This window comes from Anser cygnoides, chromosome 3 (assembly GCF_040182565.1).
Source record: "Anser cygnoides isolate HZ-2024a breed goose chromosome 3, Taihu_goose_T2T_genome, whole genome shotgun sequence".
Lineage (NCBI taxonomy): Eukaryota > Metazoa > Chordata > Aves > Anseriformes > Anatidae > Anser > Anser cygnoides.
Window position 1 is genome coordinate 38,236,722 of NC_089875.1, and position 27,912 is coordinate 38,264,633.

General features: G+C 39.9%; 1 protein-coding gene across 2 annotated transcripts in view; it reads right to left on the reverse strand.

Moving 5' to 3' along the window:
• The window catches only part of KIF26B (kinesin family member 26B), a 297,138-nt gene that overhangs the window by 56,040 nt on the left and 213,186 nt on the right, over positions 1–27,912 (reverse strand). For both annotated transcript variants that reach the window (XM_066995522.1, XM_048053158.2), the window contains 4 exons: positions 10,893–11,099; positions 9,602–9,695; positions 7,260–7,522; positions 4,170–4,353 (listed from right to left, as the gene is read on the reverse strand). In XM_066995522.1, coding sequence (XP_066851623.1) covers positions 4,170–4,353; positions 7,260–7,522; positions 9,602–9,695; positions 10,893–11,099 — 748 coding nt within the window. The remainder of the gene's footprint in view (positions 1–4,169; positions 4,354–7,259; positions 7,523–9,601; positions 9,696–10,892; positions 11,100–27,912) is intronic.

A 27,912-nucleotide genomic window follows, 5' to 3' on the forward strand; every position in this document is an offset into this window, starting at 1 on the left:
TTTGCTCTTATGAAAAATCTATGTTTCCTTTATGAACCCAGGGGTGGGGACTTCATAGAATTAACAGAAGTGCTTCTAATTTTCTATTTTCTGAAGACAATTTCCTAGCTGCTTTCTTTTTCCTTTTTTGTATTTTGTTGTTGTTGTTGTTTTACATCTGATCTTTGACCAGTCCTCCCTATTCTCAAGAGTTAGTTTAGAAGCAACTGAAGGAAAAGACAGTTTTGTTATAGCATCATAACTCAAAAGTTAGCACTCTTTGAGGATATGAACATAAACAGAAGTAGAAATACTTTCACTTCTGAGTTTACCTCTGTGCAACTAAATTCACATCCATTTCTACATAGCACCCTAACTCACTCATCTAATCAAAAATATTTATATATATTACAATTGGGGGAGACCTGCTCACAAGAAAAGATGGCGATGGGAGCAACTATATGATGGAGATCTTAGAAAAGAAGTTTCCAGATCCATTTCATTGCTTTGGAAATGCCTTAACAACCACAAACACATTTTTCAATGATCCTGCATTGAGTAGCTGTGGTACCATGGCATGTAGGCGCCACAGGAGGTAGAAGAAAATCCACAGAAGGAAATAAGTGCACATAGATATGTGAAGAAGAAACTTGTAAAACGCTGCGTGTTGACTAAAAGGTGATACATGATCATATCATTTTGCAGATTTACTTAGAGAAAGTTTAGTATGAAATACATATCTAAATATATAAATCATACAGCTACTAAAGGCATATGAAACATCAGCATACTAAAGGCATATGTAACTTAAAAGATGTTAACCTACATTCAAAAAATAAGGAGGGAGATTTCATTTTGCAAGCACTGCAAAGCACAAGGCTCACTGCTTATTGCTACTACCTGTTATCTTGCATGACACAAAACTCTAAAAGTACAAAGCCTTTCTGTAGAAACCATGACAATGCATTATATACAATGCTAAAATTCTGATTCAGTTGTAGGTTATAGCTAATTAAAATAAACAACTAGAAATAGATTTTTATGATAAAAGAAGAAAAAAAGAAAAAGGAACAAAGAAGAAGTGGAAATAAATTAGAAAAAAGGAGAAAAATGAAGAGGAGAAAAAAGAGAACGAAATAACAGAGAAGACAAGTAAGAAAGGGAAAAGAGCAAATTAAAGAGAGAAAATAGAAGGAAAAAGAGAAAGAAAAAAAGAAAAAAGAAAAAAAAGAAAAAAGAAGAAAGATGAATATTTCTGTGAAAGTGGTTTATGCTATGGAATTTGACAATAATATTCCAATAATGTAGCCAGTATCTCTCGAAACAATTATCAAAATACAGTAACTGCTGCTTTTTTTTTTTTTAGGTCTTGTTAGTTCTTCAGCTACATTAGGTATTTGGCAAGAAGACTTCCACATATCAAATTATAGTGCAATATCAGCTAAGTCATGTTGAATATGATGAAAAAGAAGTGAAGAATAAATGTCTGATTAAAATTAATAGTAGTAGCCAGACATTCAAAATACTGTAACGTTCCCCAGATTACACTACAACCCATTAAACGTCCATGGATGCTTCAACACCGTGTTCTCTGAGGTGTTCACAGGGAAGTATCCACGCACGCTACAAATGCCTGAGCTCAGTGCAAAAAGTCAGGCTCCCCAGGAGAACCATGCAGGCAGCTGCACCTTCACTGCCTCTGAACCTTGCCCTCTCATTGTCCTTAAACTCTTAGACTTAGGATCCCCTAAATCCTATAAGATTGCTACCCTCAGAAGGCTGAAGTTATCCTTTGTGAGTACTCCCCGATGATTTTGCTTAGAAAAACAAGGAAATATGTTTAGTTGCTACCAAAAATGACTGCAGGTGACTGTACTGGATTATATATAATAAATATTTCTGTTGCTAGGATTACCGGACACTGGGGAAACAAAACAAAATGAAGACAATTGCTGCCTTTCAAACTTCAGTCATATTGTTTGCACATATAGTCCTATTATACAGATTGAGGAAATCCAGAACAAGAGAAAGGACTGGATCTTTCATTCTTATTTAATTTACAAGTCAAAATAGGACGTGTTTCAGGACGGCAGATCCACTTGCTTGACCTGAAAATGAAATTATTTGTTAGGCAAGTTCTCCACTAATGTACCTGGCAGCTATAGAGAGAAGAAGAGAATTGGAACATCTTAGCACTTGTTTTTGTCAATGGCCACAGAGACTTTGCAGAGCTGACAGCTGAAAAATGACGGTGCCAGTTCTGCCACAATTCCATTTCTTTCAGTGGTACTAAGCCCGCTTCATGACATTCCTGGTAATGAATCTAACCAGGAGGTAAGTACAGTACTGATGCATTACTCTGTCATTTTTTACCAAAATCATGCATTAGCCATCCCTTTAATTTCATCCTTTAGAAGGCAGGTTTCTTTTTTTTTTTCTTTTTCTTTTTTTTTTCCGAGCCTTTTTTAATCCTGTTACTGGAATCTATGTATCTCTACTGTCTGCACGTTGTTTTCTGAGAAGTCCTTCATCACAGAAGGAGACACTGATAATCACTAGGTGCCTTTTCTGAGCAGCTGGAATTCCCCCCTCATTCAATTATCAGCCAGATCTGACCCTGCCCAGCTCAAGAGGCCACTCAGATATGGGAACTTGAAGACAGGAGGTGGTATGGCCAAGAGATGAAAATATAACTACAGGCAGTTGGGAAAGCATGCCATATTATAATCTTACAGGATCGTGTCATCTTCGTTTTTTAAAGTGAATCATTATAGCCACAGGAAAATATTTTTTTTCTCTTTTATTAATTGCATTTGAAAATAGTAGAAAAGGATTGTGTGTACATGTACTTGCCTGTAGTAAAAAACAGGGAGTATTAAATAACTGTAATAATAATTCCCTCAAAGTCAGCCATCTTTATTCCTATGCACCAGTCCATTTGAGCATTCACAGTCTTCCTTTCCACCGCAGGGTGGTTAATTAATAAACCTTTAGTTAATTGAGTTTTCTGCCTGCCAATTCCGCTGGGGTTATTACTTAAACACATGCAAACTGCATTTCCATTTAGAACAACTTTCTGGTTTTCTCTCTCACATTATAAGTACAGTAAATGTAAATTTTCTGCATTCAAACATCAGACATTAATGCTGCAGTGGTGTTCACCCACTACACATCATTACTTGCAATCTACTCCTTATGACAAATGACCTATGCAGTGCCAGGAACTGAAATATGTATTATATCTGCAGAACTGCTTAATCCACCAATTTAAAAAAAAAAAAAAAAAAAAAAAAAAAACAGAGGTCTCAGGTGTCTTTCAAACAAACAATTTTTCCCTGTAAAAAATTATTAAAAAAAAAAAAATAAGAAAGTTTGTCTTTTGGGTGGGGGTGCTCCTTATATTATACAAATCATTTATCACTGGAATTTGCTAAAAAAAAAAAAAAGTATATCTCTAGCTATAAACAGTTTGGGAGACTTGAAAGAAAAGATAAATATAATAAAAAATATAAATGGTGAGAGTCAAAAGAAACCTTTGAAAATTATAGAATATGTGAATAGACACAGCAGATACTGGAAGCACCTTTTTCTCATTTACAAATAGGAAATGGAATAAAGACACAAGTCAGTGAAAGTACCTATGGCAAAGAGAGAGAGCAAACCTACAGCCTGGAGTCTTCACACAAAGAACCACAAGCACACATGCAGGTGGGCCAGCAACTAAAACCTTGTGCTCCTCCAAGGAAAGCTGTAGGTTATGTACTGGCAAAATCAGCTCCCTACACTACTCTGCCCTATGGAGGTGCTGGATTGGAACAGTCAACATTAGGGTGGCAGGGAATCCCCATCGCCACAATATTTTCATCCATGATCTCAACCCTGGAGCCATCAGTAAAGATAACACTAAAAGTCAGCCTGAAGAGCACTTTTGCATCTAAACACAGACAGACACACAGTGTTGAGCACTAACTGTTAATACCTCCACAAAGGCAGCAGCTAAATTGACAATTGATGGCAATAATCCCTCGTGGCCTTTAATGGCCTTTGCTGGATCTTCACCAGACCGGTAAGCAGCCTAAATGGACCCACCCCACCAGAGACCACTGCTAATTTTCACCACTAGAGAACACTGCTTAAAGGCTTATTCAAAGCCACCAGCGGCAAGGGAAGGGAGTGGGGGAGCAGCTTACTTCCGCCCTTGCCGCTCTTCTCCATGCGGTACTGGTAGATGTGCAGAGTGAAGAGCATGTGGGAGTTGCGGTGATCCTCCTCGTCGCAGTCCCGCTGGCTGCTGCGCCGCGAGGCGATGGCGGCGTCGAGGAAGAAGGCCGCCTTCTCTGCCGTGGGGGCGCGGAGCTCGCTCTGGTTCTGGAGCTGGGGGTTGACACAGGGAAGAAGTTACCCACAAACTTCCACAGGAGTCAACACTATCAGACAACAACTGCAGTCAATGAACACTGTGGATGCGCTGGCTTCTGATGGGACTGGGGAGAAGGAAGCGCCCTGTTGAATGAGACCTCCTGGCACTGGCAGGGACACTGCCATGTCCTCCAGGTAGCCCACTACTGAACCCAGGCCCCATTTCTGAGGGTCGCTGCTTGGGGTACCTCTGGTGGCAGTTGTTACAAATAAGCCTAACATCTGTCCTGCGTGCTGGACAGATGCACACATTTGTTCCTCTACTTTTCCAGAATTTTAAGCCGTTCATTAAAGTTTGTTATTTTTGCTGCCTGTTTTTTTCCTGCTTTGGCAATCACTGTGTCCTCCTGACGGTTAGAAGATAAATAAGCTATTGTGGATAACACATCAAGCCCAACAGTTGGTGAAGACTGGCAGGGGCAGGCCCACATGTTATTCTTCAGAAAGTGTTAGAAGGGAGCAGTCCACAGCCAAATCTGTGTGATAACAGGACTGAAGCTTGTGGTCAGACCCAAAGTGTGTGGAGAGAGGCACCGAGGGGAAGACACTTTCATACCCCTTCACACCACAAGCCTTGGCACCTGCTCACAAGATAGAGCAATCCAGTAACCGGAGCAAGACAGGTAGTGTGCATACATTCGTATTTGCTGGACCTCAATTGCCACCACCAGCCTGCTCTTATCTCTCCAGAGTGATAGACAGCATAGGAGGGCAGATATTATTAACCCACCATAATGTTAGGAATGCATGTGTGTTTCATATCACCTAAGACTAGCCTGCCTGTGGAAAGGACACGTGACTGTACAATCCGATGGCATTAGTTTTGGCAGTATGCAGAACTGGCCCACAGCCCATAGGATAGGCTTGTTTTGTCTGGCTTAAATACTGTGAGGAATTCCCATTCTCGGGATTTGCTTCCCTGCTGGGTAATGTAGCAAAAAGTTAAGTTCTCCCTAAGGAGGGCAGTGCTCCTGCCTTCCCTTTGTGATCATTAATCAGCCCAAGGAGGAATAATGCCAATGCTCGGCACGGGATGGGGTAACACAGCCGCACGCTAAGCTCTCTCTAGAAAGAGAAAGGGAGGCAAGAAGGAGTTAACACAGCGAGCAGAAGGCAGACCAGTCTGTGGACGGATCTCACTAATGTAAGCAACAAGAGAATGTGCACACTTGGAAAGGCCCAATGACAGACAGTATGACATATGGTGATTATTCATTTGCTATACACACTGCTGGTTTTGCATATCTGTATGGCTATAATATAATCTCCTGCCTTCAACTGAGGATTTTGAGAATTCAGGTGTAGGACATGACTCCAGAACACTGTTATGTCTTGCAAACACACGTAAAAAGAGGTTTTGCTCCTACTCTAATTCAGTATTTTACACTGCAGAGATGCACAGCCCTCTCATGGAGCTACCTTTTCTCCGCTGATCTAAAACAATTCACATTGGATATGGCTATTACATCTGCATGTATGTAAAAATAGTCTACTATTGTGGAATATTTATTTTTATTGCTATTGTGCTTAAATACCTTAGAGAAGAATTAAGCTCTAAGGAGGGGTTATCTGTCATACAGTTATGCAACATATGTAACATGCATACATATTCTAATTCAGATCTAAACCAACCCATCTATCACCCCAATGGGAACTGTGAAGACTTAAGTCTCCCATCTATACTCACTGAACTGCACCCATTACTAGATACCAGGGGGTGAGATCTCTTGTGATAATGTAAGTATTTCTTGAAGCACTAAAACTATGAGTCAAGTGAGAATAAGAACTCTAATCATCATTTAAAACCAAGAAGAAACTTTGCAGTCCTTGGGTAAAACCGAAAGGATTGAAAATACGCTCTCAGTATCTCCAAAAGGCTTAAACCACAAAGAGATAAAACACAAAGTTTACTACTTGCTGTTTAAAATCTCATGATTCACAACTTTTGGAGATATGAATCATAATTCCTAGATGCTTGCAGCTGGAAACAGGGAGCAGGCAGACAGGGTCTGTTCCCTCCTCCCTCCATTTTCCCATCCCTGGAGAGAATTGCTCTGCAGTTCCTGGTTGGATGCAGCCGTTGCCTTTAAGGTTGAAAGAATGTATTGAAGCTAGTTTGCCCCCTCCTCCCCCTTCATCTGTTCATACAAAAATCAGATTCACTTCTTCACAGACAACAAACTGAAAAGATAAGCCCTTCCTCCCCCCAACCAAAAGGAAAAAAATAATAAATAAAAAAATAGATAGCTAGATAGATAAACAAATAAATAAAAAGGGCTGCTGAGACTTTCTAGTGGTTACCCAGGAAATACATGAACCAGTTACTCATTCCTGCTAAACCTCTAAACCTGAGAAGATCTGGAGTTATTCTTGGCTTACCCAGCTCAGGAATTTATGTCTTGGCAGCAATTAATAAGTAGCGATTAATGCTTCCTACAACATTGCTAATGCAAGTGCTATAAATAATGTTTATAAAGAGATAAACAGCCATATTAATGGCCTCCAGCTATTTGTGCAGTACTGTAAATATTTTATCTTGTTGTTTTACAAAAGAGAGATCACACTTTCTTTTTTATTTTTTTTTTAGAATGAGGTGAATTTTTGTTTGCACTGAATGCTTTCACATTTTATTGCAAACACAAGCCCCTGCTCAACATCAGTTATACCAGAGGTACAAATATTTAGGCCAGGAGAGCAGATGGCCCTGCAGCTGCAGGTCATAAAGTTCTTGCATGCTTTAAAGTAAACACTTTCAAGTCTATAAACTTTGTGCTCTGGGTAGTTCTTGAATTTGAACCATCTCAATAGCTCAAAAAAAAATCACATTGCTTGTTTTAGTGTAAAATGAAGACTGGATTCACCTGCATGCCACAAATGGGGTCCTCACATAGGTAGACACCTGGGGACTGGCCATCCTGCAGGCTTCCTGTAGCCACTTCAGACAACAAGTCTCTAAGATTTTCTTCTTTCCCCCACACTTCCACTGCAGAAATTCGGACTGAGAAGCGGGCTCCTGTCTTCTCTTTGCGTTCATTAATCAGCTTGAAGAGCCAGGAGATGGCACAAGGGATTATGCCAAGGTTTTGCATGGAATCATCCTTGCCAATCATGGTGTATGACTTCCCTGTCAGGAATGGGGAGGTGGAGAAAAGATAACAGTGTCATTTCCAGGACCTTCACAGCCTTCTGCTAAGTGATATTATCCTGCATCGGCTTCATGAAAACAACTTCTTCACAACCAAACAGACAGCCAGAAAATGGAGATAGGCAGACAGGCAGACAAATAATACATGGAAAATGGAGAGCATTTAAAACCAACAGATGAAATCTTGAGACACTTTCAAGAATTGTAACCTCGTGTATACCTCCGACATTCCCCGTGCCCCAGGCAGGGTCTGCAGGTCCCTACCACACAACACTGCAGACAGTACCATGGGTGAATAGTGAGGAGAATTGAGCAGAGCAGGAATGCCATGGTCTATAAAATTCCCTGCTTTAGATACTGTGTGATATACTTTGTATACCATTTTACTTCAAAGCACTACAATATGTGTCATACACTGGGACTGGCATTGACATAACCTTGGTCCCAGGATCACAGAGATGTAACTTTATACAGAGAAGAGAAAAAAAAAAAACAGGTACATGTGGTCATTTGGTGCAGAAGTGGGTCCACAACAATAAATATTTCATATGGACCTAAAGCTTCCCCTGTTTTACTATTATTTTATTCTGCACTTATAATTTTGGCTTGTCTCTGCTGTAAAAGTTTGTTGAACAAGAACAAACACCAAGTTCTATCTTGTGCTGCTTTAGGTGTCAGTATATAGAGACAAGTTTTCTAAATTTTCAAGCCAAAGTATAAAGGTATACATAATTTTTGGCAAGTACTTGTGGTTTCTTTGCCTTGTTTTATTCCATATGTTGAATCTATGTGGAAGAAGAGCAGTGGGCAAAATATTTTTAAGCATGTGTCTGTGGCAGTGTCTGTGTCCACGGTTGGTGGAATGGTGATGCAACTGCAGAGACTCAACTCATGCTCCAGTAAAGCTGCAACTAAGCCATCTCTCTGAAGGACATGTAGGACTTGTGAGTCACCAGCATCTGATGGCTTTCTTTTCCATCTCACTTGTCATCTAGTGTTTGGCAGGTCACACAGGATTAAATATCCAAGTGTTTATCCTACTGTTACTCCTGTATGGTCCAGAGGGGTCCTGTGGTTAGTTGGACAAGTGCCCCTGCTCCATTTATTGTACCAGAGCTGGTGGGTGGTACTGCAGCTTTTGTTGTATTCTCCAGCTTTTGTTGCATTTAAATTGGGATAATCATAGCCTGATACAGTTTGATCTTTGTTATCACTTGAAAAATGGAATTATCCTTTTAAGTTGTGTGTGTATATCTGTTTCTTTGAGACAGGAAGAAATAGAGATCATTGCACCCATTCACAACAAACTCCTCTTCATTAAAGAGACATTATTTTCAAAATACTTCTCAATAAACATGAACAAAAAATATGATTGCTCATAAAATACAGTTATTTCAAAAGAAAAGTTTGTTAATGATAATGATTCTCCTTTTTATTGTCTTTCCGTGAACACCTGAAATGCTGTTGATGCAAAGAGTGAGTTTTGAGTCGTTGGTAATATTCAGTTAACCATTAGAATAGGATTTCTCGGAGACAGAACAGGGAACAATAATTAAAGAATTGTCTAATCTGGAAATAGGAGAGAAAGCATATGATCTGAGTGCCCAGTCACTGCACTTGAACAGTGTCACCACAAACGTCGAGTACTTGAGTGGATACACTCAGCCTTTACCCAGCTTGACAGAAGTGTTTTGGCAAAGAGTCTCCAATACTAGGCACATTTGTAAAACTATAGATCCCTATTGGATCATTCATTAACAATTGAGGAGAATACTAACAATTGCTGTAGTGCTCAGGGGACTGAATAAAGCAAGAACTCAAAGACAACCTCTGCTTCAAAGAGCATGTTGTCCATCATTTACACAGTATGCAGAGATGAGAGACGTGTTAATGAAAGGTGAAGGTGTAGTATAAGGCCACGCACACAGTGTACTACTTTCAAATACAATTACTATGCACAGATAAATGACGGTTTGTTTTCCCTAATCTCGAGCATTAACAACCTTTGGTTACAAATATTCATTTTGCTGTTCAAATAGGAAATTTAGCAATACCAACCAAGTTTTGCATGGCCAAAGCAGAACACACAGCCATCTGCACCATTGACCACTGACTGGATCACTTCAGCCACAGTCCCAGCACATACTTCAGCCTGTAACCAATATTAAAGAAAAAAAAAAGAGAGAGAGAGAAGAGAGAGAGAGAGAAAGAAATTAAAGAAAATAATCAACAATAATAGGAAAATCAACAGAGTACTTTCAGTATAAATAGTCATAATGTCATCAGTGCTCCAGATCACATGCCAAATTATCAAAAAGTCTAATCTTGCTTGTTTCATTTGTGTGACCGATACTATTGATGGTAATGGCATTATTTGTGTAAGCACACGAAACAAGACTTTTGCTCTCTCAAGGAAGTTTCATTTGCTGAGTATCAACATCTGTCGTGGGGTTAAACAAAATACACATACTGTAAAGGGGATGTGGTTGGTTTGATAGATCTGTCTATTAAGGAGTCTTAAAAATATTTTTTTGTTGTTGAAAAGGAAATACTGAGAAATTTTAACAGGTTCTATTATTTCCCCAATTATGGACTGAATTAATTTCCACTAGCAGGTGGGTAAGAAATGTAAGAGGGAAAAACAGCATGTTTGGTATTACCTAGGTGACATTTCTTAATTTTTCTCTATTTTATTATGAGTCGTCCTAGCTTTTAGCAGCAGTAGACTCCATCCTGAAGACAGTAGTAGTATGTTAAGAGGTACAACACACAAATTTACCCAGGGCATTCTTAGAGTTCAGGTTCAGACTCTCTGGTCTACTTTACTCTTTTACTGTCTTCCTCATGGCATTTGTATAACAGTTCATCAAACCAAAGTCTAATAAAAATGAGAAATCTGATTATATACTTATGATTGGAGATATGTGGATTAAAATCTCCAACCTTCTACTGTAAATTGTACAATAAAACAGTGTACAAATAATCCTTGACTTCTTAATGAATAGAGAATAGTATTAGAGAACTGCCATTCTGATCAGATTGCTGTATACACCAAATAATCCGTTTAAAATATACAATAATTTGTTGATATTGAGGATTTGCATTCTAGGTACCATTTAGCACATTTATTGCATGTATAATTTTAGGACCAATTGTTTACAGTAAAGAATAAAGAAAGCACACAATCATTTAGATATGATTTAATAAATTGATTTCACTGTCGATGACACTGATGGATCAAATTCGACTCTGGTCTAACTCTACTGAAAGTACTGCTGCTGCAGCTGAAATCAGTCTGGCTCTGGTGCATTCTATTGTTAGATAACTGTTCTGATCAGACTTTGCCTACCTGTGATGCATCTTGGGGAAAAACTGCATCGAAAGCAAACATCTTGGGTGGAACCTGGTTGCCCCTTTTCTGAAAAGCATTCTGACCTCCACAGGTCGCTGGGTCATAGAGTGTGATTTGCTTCTTACGGGGATCGACTTTTAAGAAAGAGCTGGACTCAGATGTGTCTCTGGCAAGCGTGGAAGAAATGCGCACCATGACTTTGACCTGTCAGCAAACACAAAAAGATGACCACATTTGATGAGACTGTTGGATGCACTAGACTCTTGTATGTTGAATGAACTTTCCAAAAACACTCGACCCAAGCCACTCGACTCACTTTGCTGTAGCTCCATGGAAGTCAGTGAAGACACAGGAATGATTATAGATAGAACTTGGTCTAAAATGCACATTGCATAAAGCCAGAACTTGTCTCTGTCTACTTCAACAAGCACCTCGTGTATTTAGAATTACAAGGTACCTCATGGTGTTTTAGTGCCCATGTTACTCAAGTACAACGATGAAGTATTACATCACATTGTCTTACTCTCGGTATAAATTGAAAAGTAACTGTACCCTAGTGGCCCAATTAAGAAAGCTGAAATGTAATCTAGGCTGCTAAACTATCAGAACTACTGCAGTTTCTACACAGTAGTGTGATCAATAAGACAAGCACATAAAAGCCAGATCTGTAATTTACACCTTTCTGATTCTACCCAAATGCAAAAAGATGAACTGCTCGCATCTAAGTGTCATCATCAAACAGTTGTGAAAAGAGCCCTGTTTTAATGGTCAGATTTTGAAATCATCATCAAGGGAGTGAAATGTAATAAGTGATAAAAGATTTGTTAAAACATGTTAGTTCACAACTCATTAAATGGCTACATAAGACGTTATTTCTAGACAAAAATACATCTTCATGGATTTAATGAGATTATACTGCATCATTAGCCCACTTGGTAAGCAATTTAGATGCAAGTAAGACAGATGATAATCGGTCTTGTTTTGGTTCTCCCCATAAATTCACTATCTGCAGACAAATCAGTTCCTGAACTTTACAGGGCAAACCTCACCTCTTTGCCAGCTTTTGCCTTCTAGCCACACATTCATTTACTTTGTCCTAGGGCAGACTGACTTTCATGCCAACCAGAACTTTTATCTAATTGTTTCGTTCTAACTATACCTCAGTTGTATTAAAACCCACGCATGGTTGGCATGCAAGTCACCATGAAGAGGCACCTCAGCACAGGGTGGGCACTCAGCCACTGCTGGGGATGGCAGAAACACACTGGGAGGTGTAGCTCCAAAAGTCAACCAGGCTGTGGCTCCTGTCAGCCTCAATGAGATTGGTGCTCTTCGTATGTAGACCTCATTTCATGCTTGCCCAAACTCATCCCACATGTAAATAAATCATCTGGTCTGAGAGGTCAAATGTGGGAAAATTCATTTTTTTACACAGCTCCTCTGAAGACAATAGAATGAGACCAGAAATCAATCTAGATTGTTCAGTATTTTTGTGATGTCGTCTCTATATGCTTGTGAGTCAAATTGGTAATGTGAATCCAATTTTAAACCAGGAAAACAACTTGTCATTAGATGGTGAAATGGTCAGGAGTCTGATTTCAGTTTTACATGACTAGTTGAGGGGAAAGAGGAAGAATACAGCTTGGGTGTGCAGGGGTTCTCTTTTCAACCACTCAGCTCAGCAGTTATGAAACCTAACACCTAACTGAAAAAAGCCACTTCCAACATTTTGCCCAAGGCATTAATCTAATTAGCAGAGCTAATTTCTACTGAGGACAAAGACCATCAACACCCCCAGTCAGTTGTAATGAACTGGGCCTGGTTTATTTCAGCCCTAGGTGTCCTGGCAGCTCAGAATAGAGGCACTCGTCAAGTAACCACAGAGGGGAGGGAGGGCAACACTGAGTCCTGGAGGAGAAAGAAAACAAAACATATAATCATAGAATATCCTGAGTTGGAAGGGACTCACAAGGATCATCGAGTCCAAGTCCTGGCTCCACACAGGACCACCCAAAACTCAAACCAGGTGTCTGAGAGAATTGTCCAAATGCTTCTTGAACTCCTGCATAGTGGTGCCATGACCACTTCCCTTGGGGAAGCCTGTCCCAGTGCCCGACCCCCCTCTGGGTGCAGAACCTTTCCCTAACACCCAGCCTGACCCTCCCCTGTCCCAGCCCCATGCCGTTCCCTCGGGTCCTGTCGCTGTCCCCAGAGAGCAGAGCTCAGCGCCTGCCCCTCCGCTCCCCTCGTGAGGGAGCTGCAGGCCGCCATGAAGTCAGCAATATCAGTCTTCACCTCTTTTCCTATTTTCAATTTTAGATGAGCTAGGTTTTTCTATTGTATCCTATTTTGAACAGATGTCACTTTATAAGAGTATTAGACTGATCTTCTAGAAACCCAATTAACTGCTATTCTTCAACTAAATCAAATAAAATACTCGCTCTAGTTTACAAATCTACTTCCCTATAAGTTTACGTGCATCTTTGGCTGCTGTGAATCCATGTCCTTCAGATCCTTGATCATTATGTGTAAAGGAGAGCTAACTGAATACCCCAAGGGTAAGTTTTTTGTTGTTTCGTTTTGTTTTTTAGAAAGAAAAGTAGGTGAAATCTAACAACCCTTCATATATAGGTATGAATACATTCTTTCTGCCCTCAAACTGTATAGATGCTTCATTTCAAGTTCAGCTACCAGTTTTGTACCAGTATAACATCACAAGCTTTGGGCCCTGACTTAAACCTCTTCACACAAAACCAGAATAATACCTGTCACTTCTTACTGAAGTAATACTGCAAATCCTCCTAACTTCCAACAGCTATAGTGATAGAAGCTCAAGCATCAGGTTTGTCTTTCCCTGGAGTAAAAGATCAATTTAACTGAAATCCTAAAAATTTAGTAGCATCAGATAAACCAAATGAACCACTATAAAAAGGAACTCATCTCAGAAGTCCCAGGAGATGTCTAATGACATAAACTTTCTGACCATTCGGCTCCTCAGCTCTAGCAAATACAGACAATTCACAAGAAAAATACGCTATTGCCATGAACCTCTGTATTTCCTGTGTATTGGGGAGTTTTATTTTCAGATCTAATTTTTCCTGTGTGTTAGGGCAAAGGAATACTGCATTGACTATATGTGGGTATCCTGATAACTGAGCTACTTCTCATTCTGAAGACAGTTTGTTTGCAGCTGGTATGAAGAGGTCTGCGCACCTGGGCCTCAAAGGACTGGCAGTTGCCGTTAGGTAGGCACTCTATTATTAAACATTATTATGCATGTAACTTAAACCCAAGGATTCATGCAAAATATTTCCCAATAGCAGTTAGGATGACAGTAAATCAACTAAGCTACAGCAGTAGAAACGATAGAAGAAGACGGCCATTTCACAGTCTTTCAGGCGATTTACGACTGGGGGATAGCAGGGGGAGGTTTGGAGTCCGTGCTGACCCCTGCAATCCTCGCCACGGGGGAGGCAGTGCGAGAAGAGGAGAATGTAATTCAGCCAGCTATGGGGATAGCACAGGAACTTAATGGACTTAAAAGACTTCGGTTCAATTTAAGGAACAGACAGGTTGAAGATCACAGTGACGCTCTGGGGAAGGCAGAAGTACAGTATGGTTAATTTGAAACTAACTGAACAGTGAAGTTTAAGAACTCTATTACTTTACGCTTGCAATTTATATTTAAATAAACTGTAAATTGAACTTCTTCTTAAGAAGAAAGCAGGTTTTCTGCTTCACTTCCTATGTGTCATTACTGCTTTAGTCCAATGCTACAATTCTCCACTAATCTCTTGTAATTGAAGGGTTTAAGAGATACCACTTGTGATTAATGGGACCACTCTGTCTGCCAGAAATTCTTATTTGAATCCCAGTGATCGGGTCTTGGCAGCGCCCAGCCTTAGACGCACCTCTGACTGTTTCTACAGGGAGAGATGAAAGCCCTCTCTTGAGACATGGGCTGCTGGTAAAACAAACAACCCGGGTCTAATTTTGATCTAAGTTTACACTCCTGCAAATCTGGCTGAACTCAGCAAGAATTACCCTAGCTTAAGAGCGGAGAGAAAGAATAAAAGAAAAGGTCACTTGTTCTGCATCATTACTGTGCCTCTTCTAGGACATAAATTCACTTCTTAATTCTGCTCATGCCGGAAACATTTGTTAATGTATTTTCTCCTGTGAGATCACAGGATTTGATTTGACAACTATTAAATCCAACAGGACTCCCATTTACTTCTCTGGACATCAGTTCCTACCTGGGAATAACTGTTCTGTTCTTGAATGAGTTTTACAGTCATTTACTTCCGCAGTATTATACCTGATATGCAATGGCATAAATAAAAGCAAAATTGGATCTGTACTGCTTAGATTTCCTCAACAGGGTTTCTTTATATTTCTTGCATACATACTTATATTTAATTTCTGTGCGTAATTATATTAAACTATTTTTAAAAAAATGCATAGATGTATAGATGTTTTCTGAATTTATATATAACTATATATATATGCATTTTTTTTCATAATTTTCTCTCTATGTGGTAATTATGGGCATTAAATAGTCACTGTTCATTCATGGGTACTACTCAGTAGCATCAAGGGAACATTGCTGTAATATCACAATGCTTTCGTACCATAAAAATAAACACAGACCTTTTAATTGCTTCCATTGCAATTTCAGCTGCCTGAACCATATTCCTTTGTTTTCTCCTTTTTTATCTAGTGCATCCCTACAAATACATCAACTATTTCTTGAAGATGGCATTTGCTAATTGCACGATTTTTTCCTGTTAAACTCAATTTGTGACCTGTCATGGACCTTTTGTTATGTTCTTTCTCTGCAGAGAAGGACAAAGGTTCAGCAAGCTCTGCAGATTCAAACAACTGGTGCCATTGGAAAAAAAAAGAGAAAACCTAGTGCAGCCCCAGCCACTGACACTCCCATGTCTCCTGTGCCTGCAGGGGTCTGTCTGGAGGACCAGCAGTGAAGTGAGTGCGGAAGAGGGGAGAGGTAAGCTCTGTCAAATCCGTACCAAAGAAGAGTAACTACAAGCAGAGGCTGGAATGAGGCAATGGGGATATTATCACTTCCTTCTACTCTTGCCTGTAAGATTTCATTTGGGGTTCATTTATCTAATTACTGCAGGGATAGGGCTAGACAGCTGTTGCTTTGGGCACTGTGCTTGCTTTTATGAGCTGCCTTTCTCATCAATCATTCGAGCAGCTTCTGCTGGACGTGTGCTGAGTAGTGGTGGGAGGCAGGAGCTGTGATGCAGTCATGGGCGAGACAGGCCAACCGGGGCTATTGAGCTGTATTAGCACTCCATCAATGTAATGGCAATCACTGGCTGCAGGAACAGCCTTATTGGAGGTTAATGAAGAGTGGGTTTTGTAATTTCTCACTGTTACAGTTGTAAATAATGGTGGCAGGCATGCATTTTTGTTGTAGTCAGCCACAAAACACTACAGCACAGGAAAATCTATGGCATCCCAAGTGCTTAAGCACATACATGCTTTTGCATGATGGATGTAAAGCTAGAAGCCTTTCTACAGTGCCCAGAGAATAGAGAAACAGTCTCTTAAGTATTTTCAAGGGTCTTTCCTACAGATCATGAGACAATTAAATGATTGTGCTAAAATGAAATTTGGAAAGTTAAGATAAACAGACGGAGCAAGAATGAGACAAATAAAGATTTGTACGAGTGGACAGTGTTTTAATGGAAGTCTGCTGGTCACATTTGGCAAAAAAACTACAGTAAATTATGCTGATGTATATTGGTCAGGAAACCATGTGTACATGGGCCTCATTCTCCTTCCTCCCTTTCTGTTCTCACAAAGGTAACTCTTGTAGGTGTCAGTGCCTCACTTCAGCAGAAATTAGAAAACAATCAGGCCAGATCACTCACATTCAGTGTGGAAAGGGCTGTCGCTATTACTGCAAGCAACAAAATACTGCTCTGGAAAAGCAATGAAAACAATTGAAAAAAAAATCATTGGGCTCGCAGGTCTTATTTTTTTTTCTTTTTTTAACAACCGTCCCTCTGTTTCTTTCTCGTGCCATTGCTAAAACTAGTAAGGAAACATTTCCTTTACTGGCTCATCAAGCCCATCCTGCACAGCAGCAGAACTAATTGGCACTTCCAGCAATAAAGGGGAGTAGTTTACATGCGTTGTAACCAAACACCAATGTTGTTATTCTTATCTTAAGAACTTACCCTTATCAGGGTTGTATCTTTTTGTTGATTGCCTGATGTAACTTTATTAATAAACTCAGTAAAATCTGGTGTGAAATACACTCAGGTCACAGGGCATGGCTCGGTGACCTCTGTCTTGTTTGTGTCAGCAGTAGCTTTGAGTCTTGTTCCTGTAATTTGGTAAGGCTGAAAGACAGTGCTGAGCACCTACACCATCTGAAACCAGCATGTACGTCCCATCAGCCCAGTCACTCAGCTCTCACACTGCTACTTCAGCATTTGATAGATAACACAGAGCATTGCAAATTTGTTCTCTTCTTAAAAGAAAAAAAAAAAAAAAGACATAAGGATCACCCTGTCATGGAAACAACCTTTCCCTAAATTTCCCCTCATGCCAAAGACATTCTGTGTTCCTTGTTTTCCTTTTGTTTGATTCTGATCTCTTTGAGGGAAGTCTGCATTTCAGACCTGCACAGCTGGGGCAATCTGTGTGTTGCCTCAAGCAGGAGGAGGATTTTTCCCAGCTTCTGACACTCTCCACATGCATCCACAGAACCGTATCTGCAGCTATGATGGAGCCAACAACAGCCTAACTGAGCTCATGTGTGGGGATGAAATTTCACCTTTTTTTTGGAGAATATCTATAAGTGGCACTGTTACAGATACTTTCATAAGAACTGAAAAACATAGAAAAGCCTTCAGCAGTCCCAGCATGAACAAGACAGGATCAGCTGGCAAATCATCCTCCCTGCAGTAGATCTGCAGATACATAAGCATGTGCCCACTGGTAAAGTATGCGGATGCCTTCCTTAAGCCTCTAGCATACTACTACTGACAAAAATTTGCACTGACCCTCTCACTCTGGTAAGAGTTTATTTTTCTGAGCTGAGAAGCAAGTACAGATGGCTGCCATGAATTTCAAGTGCTCCTCATTTCCTTGGCATCAGATCTCTTTACCTTTCAAAATCAAACCAATATTTTGCTTCACTTCAGTGACCTTTTAGAGTACAGCTTCCCACCCCTTTCCCCCTTCCTTTTCTCATCTTAATACAACCATTTCACAAGGGTCTTCAGATAGGGAGCATTTGTCTAGCAAATGAAACATGGCAAAACCTGTCCTCTGGCACAAAACGGCCAGCATCTTTTCCTGTAACTTTCATCCTCTGATACGGTGTGGCCATACCAATGGTCTACTAAAGTGGTTCCTTGCCTGTGATGATTTTTCAACCATGCCTGGAATTGTCTGGGAGAGTGGTCTACCAGCCCAGTATCATGCCAGGGACCTTGTTATCAATGCAGGAGTACAGATGATTGAGTTCCGGTGCCCAGGAAATGTTTCCTGGTCCTGTTTAATTGACATTATAATCCTAGCCACAGAACACTGCACAGCTTGGCCAAACTATCCCTTGTTTTAATACAAGAAACTCAGGTGGTACAGTACTGGCTTTCCAAGCAAGTGATGTGCCAAATGTTGCTCTGTTCACATTCCAACACAGCTTGGCATCTGCAGACCATGCAGAGAAATCGACAAAGCCCAGCAAGCACATCTCTGACACCAGTAAAGGCAAGTCTCCCTAAAGCAACTCCTTTCCTCCCTCTTGTGATCAATGACAAGGCAGCCTACACGGGGTTATGATCAGCCTCCATGGCAGGAAGGAGCAGGCAGCACCAGATTAGCTGGCTCCTTCTCATAGGCTATGCTCATATCCCACTGCAGCGCAGAAAGACTAACGGGATTTTTGCTTCACCCACTCAAAGTTCCCTCTTAGAAACCTGCCCTTCCAGCACACCAGAGCTGTACTGACGTGGTTGCTGAAAGGACTGGTGTGGACAGAAAGCGGTAGCAATAACAACAGTAGCAGTGTCTCAGACATGCTCATTGGTAATTATGTTTGCTGTAGAGTTTCAGTTTCCTTTCTGTGAAGCTATGGGAATGGTGCACACGATGTGGCTTGGTAAGTGTAAGCCGGCAGGTCATCTCAGGCCTAATTAGAGAGAGGGTAGCATCGAGGGCTTCGCATTATACATTCTCAGGAGAGCAGGAACTCCCAGATGAACAAGGCTCTCTGTTTTTTGTCTCAGGAAACAAGAATCTCGGTGGAAAGAATGCAGATAAAAGACAAAGTTTCTCTTACGTGTGCCTTTGAGATGTCTTTCCAGTGCTAGAGAGACAAAGTATATACAGGTATTGCACAGAAGATGTATAATCACAATTGTAAGCTTTTTCATTATTTATAAAGGTGATCTTCATGACTGCATACAAAAAAAGATTCCCCAGTCTGCACATAACATTGTATGGCATAGCACCATAAATAATGAGTAGCAATGCAATCAAATAAGAAGGATTTACATTATTTAAACCAAGCTGGAAGAGGTGAAAAATTACAATTTAATGTATATAAGTGTTGAAAAAGATGCGTAGAGCTTTGGAGTGGCAGTTTGGTAATGACAGCCAGTAAATAAAAGGGACGGTTCATGGTACTTACTAGGAAAAACATTTGGGAATTCACGTGGAAAAAAAGAAGCCCAAAGAAAGTAAGGGGCTGGCATTGCTAAAGACAGTCCACATAAATGGAAGGAGATACAATCATCACATTAAATGAGATATCTAATATGCATTTGAATATTCAGAGAAGAAATAGAGTCTCTATAAGGGGAGCATAACCACCCTCCAGTGCTGTATGTGGCATGAAACATCCAGCAGAGACTTCAAGGATTAGAGTTAGATGCTTTAGCAAGAAATTTAATATAGTATAATGTCAGTGTTATCAACAATAATTCCTTATTTACTTGGAAGCATATGAGATCTGAATTTGACCCTTCTTAGGAACAACCACGAACAAAAGGAAACTCAAAAAAGGAGCAAATGATAAAACCAAGGTTCTGTATCTAAGCAATGAAATTATTTATATGGTTAGTAAACCTTCCATCCAAAGATCCTGCAGGGCTTTGCAAAAGCTCCTGACAGGATTGCGACCTATTTACAGTTATGCTGATTTTCCAACTGAAGAAATAAAGCATAAGAATAAATGAATCATCCAAGATCCCAGGAAATGCTTGTTTTACTTAAATAGACTACCTGAACTCTAGTTCTTCCTCTTCCTATGGTGTAACTGTAATATTTCCAGGGGCATAAATATGACATTAAATCTACCTTTTCTTTCATGTTATATCACATCTAACACTACCTGCATGCTTCTGCTTTGGCAGTGGTACAGGAAAGCACAATAGCTACAGAGCCTTAGCAGCCAGCCACTTAGAATTAATGAGATCCATTTGTAATGCTATATATTATCTATAATTAAAAATACATTTGTTGAGACTTAAAAGAAATATGCGGAATGAATTTTTATGGTGGGCTTGATTCCGCATGCCTCTGAAATGAACAGGATTACTTACTGTGCTTGGGACAAGAAAACAAAAGGCTTTACAAGCTGAATCTAAAGGTTCACATAAATATGTAATATCCCATCTCCAAAAGGGACCAACCTTGTGAGCCTCACACGGTGGTGGGCTGCGCTGACATCCCACTGGTCCCCTCATGGCTGTGGCTTGACAATACCTGCCTGGCTCACTGTGCCAGCGTGGTCCATTTCCTTCACCCTGCGTCCTACCAAGACACAAACTAGAGGGACCTCCTAGTGTCAAGGGAGAGCCACAGGCCCTGATGATCCAGCTTGTAGTCTGAACCAAATCTTACCAGCCTCTGTAAGCTTTTAGCACCTACAGCATCTTCTGCCAAGTATTCCCATGCCTTATATACATTTCTCATAGATAACATCTTCCTTTTATTATATTTTTGAAGAGAGTCCGCTACCTGCTTACTTTATTTGATGCTGCCTAGTTCTTTAAATCAGAAGAGACAGCTGTCTTAAGCTCTCTGGGTCCCTATGAGTTGCACAGCACTCCTCATGCTTCCCCCCAACCATCCACGATGTAAGCAAAGCCTTATTTGATTCTCATTAAGTCCTCCATATCTCTTACTAACCCTGCTGCTCTTCTCTGTATCTCTTCCAGCACCACTCTGCCCTTTTTGACATGGTGCACAACGTTCATGGTGCAAATGTTCAATAGATTTCTTAATAATAAAGCAGCATACAGAGTATTTTTACTTTGTTCTTTATGCCTTTCTTAACTAGTTCTAACATCCAATTGCTTTCTGACCAGTAGAGATCATGGAGCCGAAATTTGCAGTAGCCACTAGAAGGCACTACAACCTGACTCTTACCCCTGAAGGCAAGGAAAGCCAACAACATTTCTCATGTCTGAGAAAATTTGTTCCTAATGCTGGAGGATCAGCAAACTCTGCTTCTGGTGGTACAGAGATGCTCTTACTTACTCAGAAAAATCCAAAAACATATTATCTAAGTCTATGTTGCCACTGCAAATGATCTCTGTGTTGTACTCTGTGGCATTGGTTCTTGGGCACACATCTGACTACAGGAAGGGTGCAGCTCATCTCCGCTGCATCCTGTGTTCCCATGGGAAGAAACACAAGCATTGCAGGCAAGCAGGATGGTATGGTGCACCTAGCACTGATCCTGGTCTGTCTGACCACAGAACCACGACGTCAGGACTGTACATCTTTCCTCATGGCACAGACACAGACAGTGTAGCAACCGGCTATAGCCATCTGGCAGAAGCAACTGCAAAGAACCAGAAAACCCAACTTTGTTGAGTGCAGTAAATGTGCTTTTTGTACCAAGTGTAACTAGCTAAATGATACCAAACCAGAAAGGCAGACAAATAGACAGACAGAAAGAAAACTAAACAGGAATCCCCAGGGGAAAGCTAAATAGAAACAGTACTTTGACAAATGAAACTTGCCTCACATCACAGTGAGCAACTAACTTTTTACACCATGGTTGTGGTTTATGGCATAGCATTACTACTGACCCTCAACCTTGATCAATTCAACTCTGTAGCATTGTTCAACCAAGAAACAGCCCGCAAAATACCCATCTGCTTGGTGCCGCTTACCACTAATGATTTCATCCACTGCTTGCAGCCTTGTTAAATGCCTTAATAAATAACGGCAGTGTTTGTGAATGGACTGGGTAACTATAAACACTTGCCCTGGAATTAATATCTACCACTTGCTAGTAGTCTTTGCACATGCCCTAAGACGTAATTCTGCAATCTTAACTCAGGCAAAACTCCCATTGTTTTCAACTTTAACTGCCATTTCCTGACTTTTGCACGCTTAACCATGCAACCTTAGCATTGCTTTAACGCTGATGTTCACCAGCAGAATAATTCATTATGTTGTGTGTAGCTTAGGGACTGTGTAATTCTTTCTAGCAAGTAGCAGCCTTTAATGAATGGCACCTGATCAATAATGCAGAATTCAACATTTGAGAATAAATAAAAATCCTTTTTCATGAGGGGTGTCTGTACAAAATGTCAAAACCATTTATCAAGGGTCCAGACTGATAGCCTGCAGCTGCTGTCCACAAGAGCTATAAAAAAGAACTTTGCTGAGACCTGCAAATATGTTTTTTGTGTTGAGTGTAATTAGCTTTTTCCATAACCAAGACACAAAATAAGGACTTACTGAGTATAAATGCAATGGTCATTACAAGAGCTGTTTTAAAGCAAAACTTTGTCAAAATAGTACTTTGTCCCTAAGCTGCTAGTTATACAGGATGAAAAAATGCATTTATATTTGGGTTTCAAAACCTCAGATTAATGAAGCAATCAGACAAACATTACAACAAAGAGAATGGTAGGAACTTTACCTCTTCCTGATATCTAAGTGAAGCACATATGGAAGGAGTAAGTAGTTTTGATTGTTATGGAAAGCTTTCATTTTTCTTAGTAAATGATCTAACAGAGAAGCATATGGCAACTCCACCTCCTTTGCTGATAATTTGCATCCAGCAGTAAACAGAGTAGCAACAGTTAAGGTACATAATCACCTATGACAGATATGAGCAAGATGATGAAAACAGGAGTCTAGTAAGTTTGCTGCAGTCCTGCAGGGCTTAACAAATTTTACTGTAGCTGCTAAAGTGATCCTGCCTCATCAAATCCTAAAGCCAGAGCAATCAGTTTTCTAGATATGTTATTTATCTGAGTAGCTAAGAGTGTAATCTCATTCTGGACTCTGTATCCAAGCAAGGCTCCCTCCATTGCACCTACTGCGAGGATGGGAATTATGTCAGCCACATAAGCTTCCTATCCGAAGATCAGCAGCCTAGGAAGCCTTTGCCTTTAGCTAGCCTGAACTACACTGACAATGTGATTGCTTTCTTTTCTGATGCAGACGGAAAGAACAACCTGGTGGTGGATAAGAACAAGTGGAAGACCTCAGTGAGGCTGAGCAGGCAACAATTCCATGTCTCCCTCCTCTTTCTCTTGGACGTGGGAGACAGAGCTGTCTGCTTCATCTCCTCTGCACTCATGAAATCCACGCTGGTCACGGTGATGTCACCATGGGTCATCAACGAGACCCAGCATTCTCAAAACTGAGATCACTCAGCAAAGGCCACAGTGCCTCTGGCGGGCAGCAATTCCTGCAGAGACACTACATCACTGTTGTCACTAGCGGAGGTATCCTAGCTATTACACCGAGGAATTTGTTCTTAAATCCATCTCTTTAAAAAGTCCTTTTCCACCTACTACAAAAATGTCTATGGTAACACTGCTATTTGTCACGGGTGGCACTGCGTGCCATACAGTGGCTATGAAAGTAGCAGTCAGCACACAAGTTTCACAAATGATTGAAGCAACTAGCCTTCTCTTGAGCAATAAAAGGATCTCCCACTTTAAGATAATTTATCCTCCATGCTTGTCACTACTGTAGCTTAGTATCAGGGAAGAAATGATCTTTGATGCCTTGTAACATTTTGTCACTCAGCACAAAATAGAAAGATTAATGAAGACAAAAAAAATAGGTTGGTTTTTTTTTGTTTTTTTTTTCTTTTTAGAAGAATCTTCCCACAATATTTTAGAGCATAGGCAGAACAAATAAGCAAGGTAAAATATAGCAGAAAGATAAAAGGGAGAAGATACCACAACAAATAACGCACAGTGGATTTTTTATGCGCAGCATAGAAGGAAGCTTGATGAAATATTCACACTCCAAATCTAAATGTGATCCTCAGTCAGCACCATGTGGTAGGCAAGGAGACAGCTCTACTGCCTGCCTGTCTGGTGAGGGATGGTTTTATACCACAAAACCTGAACAGGGTATGTCTGATGTAAGTGAAACTGCATGAGTACAGACTGATCATCTACATCAGTATGAAATGTGAGAAGCACAGAAAGGGAGTGTGGCCAGGGTTGGGACAGGATCCAAAGGAGAGTCATGCCAACCACAACAATATTCAGATTTTTCACTGGTGGAGCCAAAGCCAAAACTTGGATCAACTTGGATTTTTCTCATTTCTTTCACTACACAAAATCCTTCCAAATAGTTCCAGGAATTGACAGTGTACCACGTTTAGACAGAATGGACCAAAGATTGGTCCAGCTGGAAAGTCTCAGGTACAGTCACAGACATTAAGGCAAGTACTGTGGATTTTTAATTGGCCTTCTGAGGCACTTGTCTTCATCCCTTGTCGTCCAGCACTACAGCTGTACATTAGCCCTACATTTTTTAAGGACTGTCATCACAGCAACACTCATCTGGGAGGCAAACCATGCATCTCTGTGCTTATTTCTCTAATAGCTAAGTATTTTTCATTCTTACAAAGTATCTTTGCTACACAAGGCAAAATTAAGTTATAGATCTTGTCTTTGGAAGGAATGCATCTCCACTTATGGTATATTTACATCTGGCTTTTGATTCAGATTATTTACTAAGGTAGATCCTAATAAATGGTAATCTGTCATGGTTCATACACCACCTTGTCTATTCCACTACTCTTACTGTATTTCTGTTAAATGCTACATATCTTACCTGACTGCATGTGAATGCTCATTAGCTAATATTCAAAACAATTTAGGGTAAGAATATTGCATATAAACTCATCAATGTAAAGGAAATTCACTCTGTCATTAATTCCTACCAATTTGCCTACATGTTGCAAGAAACGTGTTCTCTGTCAAGATGCTTGAGGACATATCCCATTCATTGTGTAATAACAAGACAGAGCAAGGTACATTTTCAATGCAGTGACTAACTCTGGATCTCCTCGGTAGTGTGGGATTCAGTAAACCTCTTAACATTATTTTAATTAAGCTGTTACAGTCCATCATGTCAAAACATAAAAATACAGATTATATAAAACTACATTAGGGGATCTCACAAAGCCCTGATTAATGACCTGATAGGTTGTAAAACGAATCCGAACTGTAAATTTATACTGAGGGCTTTTCTAAAATGTGAATTATTGACTTGACAGATTGTAATAACTCTTTCCAAACTATTCTGGTCTATGGTTCAAATCTTTTCTGTATAGCTCACTGACATGCACAGTGAGTCTAATTTACTGTGTCTCTTACTGCATGAACATCCACAAACCGCAACATCCTCTAAAATGGATTCTGAAATATTGCAAGTGACCAGAGGGACAAAGGCATGAGGAAGAAGATGTCATTTATCTATAATGACTTCCAGGTAACTCAGAATCCCTCCTGCTAGCTCACCTGGCAGAATAGTTTCTGCCATTAACGAAGCACACCAATGCCTGAACACGATACATGAAATCTACTTTACGCATCAGCCAGCTTGGCTTTCCAGTGATTTCATTAGAAAAAAAGGTGGTTTATCTGCTGCTTCAGTATGCCATTATTTTCTACAGCCCTAACACAGGAGATGTTTCTAATACCTAACAGACTACATTTAAACTGCTATTACCTGGAGCCTCAAAAAAACACTTGAGTCCAAACTTCTTATCTGGACATATTTTAATCACCTTTTAATACCTCTGTAGACTGGAACAAACCTCAGCTCATCAGGCAGGAAAACTCGGACACTGCAGGGGAAGAATGCATTCTGGATTACATGGTGCTCAGCCCCTGCAGCCCCTTCAGATGAAACTCAAGCCACTCAATTCTGCCAACTGACACTCACTGTTGCAAATATTTACAGAAGGCATTAAAATATCATCTCCTCTCCTCTAGACAGTAGGGACAGTACACTCAAAGCCTATCTTGCCAAACCTCTTCAGGGTGGCATTTATTTCCCTGAAGCTATAATTCCAAACTCAGATCAGCCAGCAAATTTTGTAAAATGCCTTATTTTCCTCTTGGTAAGAGAAGGACTCTCAATTATACCTACTTTTTTTTTTTTTTCCTTTATCTTGTTGCAACATAAGCAGTTGAAGCTCTTTTGGTTACAAGAAATCACAAACATTTTAACTTGACAACTTTCAATTACGTCTTTAAAAAAACTGAAGACTCAGAACTCCTGTTTTGTCAGGACAAAGACTTTGACCAAAATACAGTTTTTTTTGCATAGAAATAAAAGTCACCATGACTGATTTTTTCTGAGAAATGCTGAAATTATTTTAGATGAATTCTAAATGTTTGTGTTGATAAAACAAAATACTTTCCTCTTACTGACTGTCAAAATACATTATAATGTGTAATGTAAAGTATATTTTCATAAACAGAAAGTCATTTTGAAATGAAAATTCTCCATACTTATGGACTACCATAATCTCAAATTTGTTTTGTTCCAGAAAATAAATTAAAACGAATTGGAAACAAACAAACAAACAAACAAAAACCAGCTATTTCTAGCTCAGTCATTGGTTCAAGTTTCAATCAATTCAGTCCATTTTTAGATAATCTGATTTGGTGACTACTGGGGAGTAGCATGACATGACAATGAGGAGCTATCCAGAAATGTAGCTACTAGTACAAAGAATGACGTAAGATATTTAAGTTCATGCTGTAGTAGAACCAGACCTACTAACTGGACGTGTATTAAGCACTTAAGTACTCAAAAAGTAAAGCAAATCCCAGCATTAAAAAATAATTATTAAAATTTCACATCAGACTTCAAATAAACGAGGAAAATAAGACTGAGCAAATTGATGTCTCTAAAAAGAGTTCTAAGCACATAATTATATCTTTTTGAAGTAGTGTTAACATGTATTTCATAGAGCTAATCTACACTTTGTTACTCTCTCTAGAGATGCATACTCGAAGTCTACATATATCCAACACATTTCCCCATTAATAAAACCCATTTATAATCTTTGTATAAAACAACATGAGTTAAGAAAAAATCCCCAAAATCCAACCTAAAAGACAATATATTTTTGTGCAGAAAACTTTGAATAGGAGCAGGAGTACATGGCACACTACCCAGAACCTGCATTTTCCAGAGTCTGAAAAGGAAAACAATCATGCTTTTCATGTATAAACCTAGGAAAGCATATAGAAATCTGAATAGTACAGCCTTTGCAAATAGTTCCTGCACAAGAATAAATATGTAGGATGCAGAACTGCTGTAAAGAAAAATGTAATGGTAGAGATTTAAAATGTTTAAAAAATATTTGATGATATTTGTGCACAGACAAGTCAAACTGTAAAAGATGAAACCCTGGTCCCACTGACTTTATCCACATAATACCTTTCAGGCAGGTTAGGTAATCATAGGACCTCATCAATTTAACTCTTGAAGACTAACAGGATCTTTTCAGACTGGAAGGAAAAGGTTCCACTAGACGTAACAAACAAAAATATGAAAGGAACATCATGACCAGAGTATCCCTCAAAAGTGGGTTCCTCTTGCAACTCCTGCAAGAAGTCAAACTCTTTGGAAAGAGAAAGAATGCCTGGAGCTGGGGACTGAAGGCTTGACCTAGCCTGCAAGTCTCCTCCACCTCATCCACCATCTTTTTCCTCAGAACAGAAAAAGAAGGGCTAGC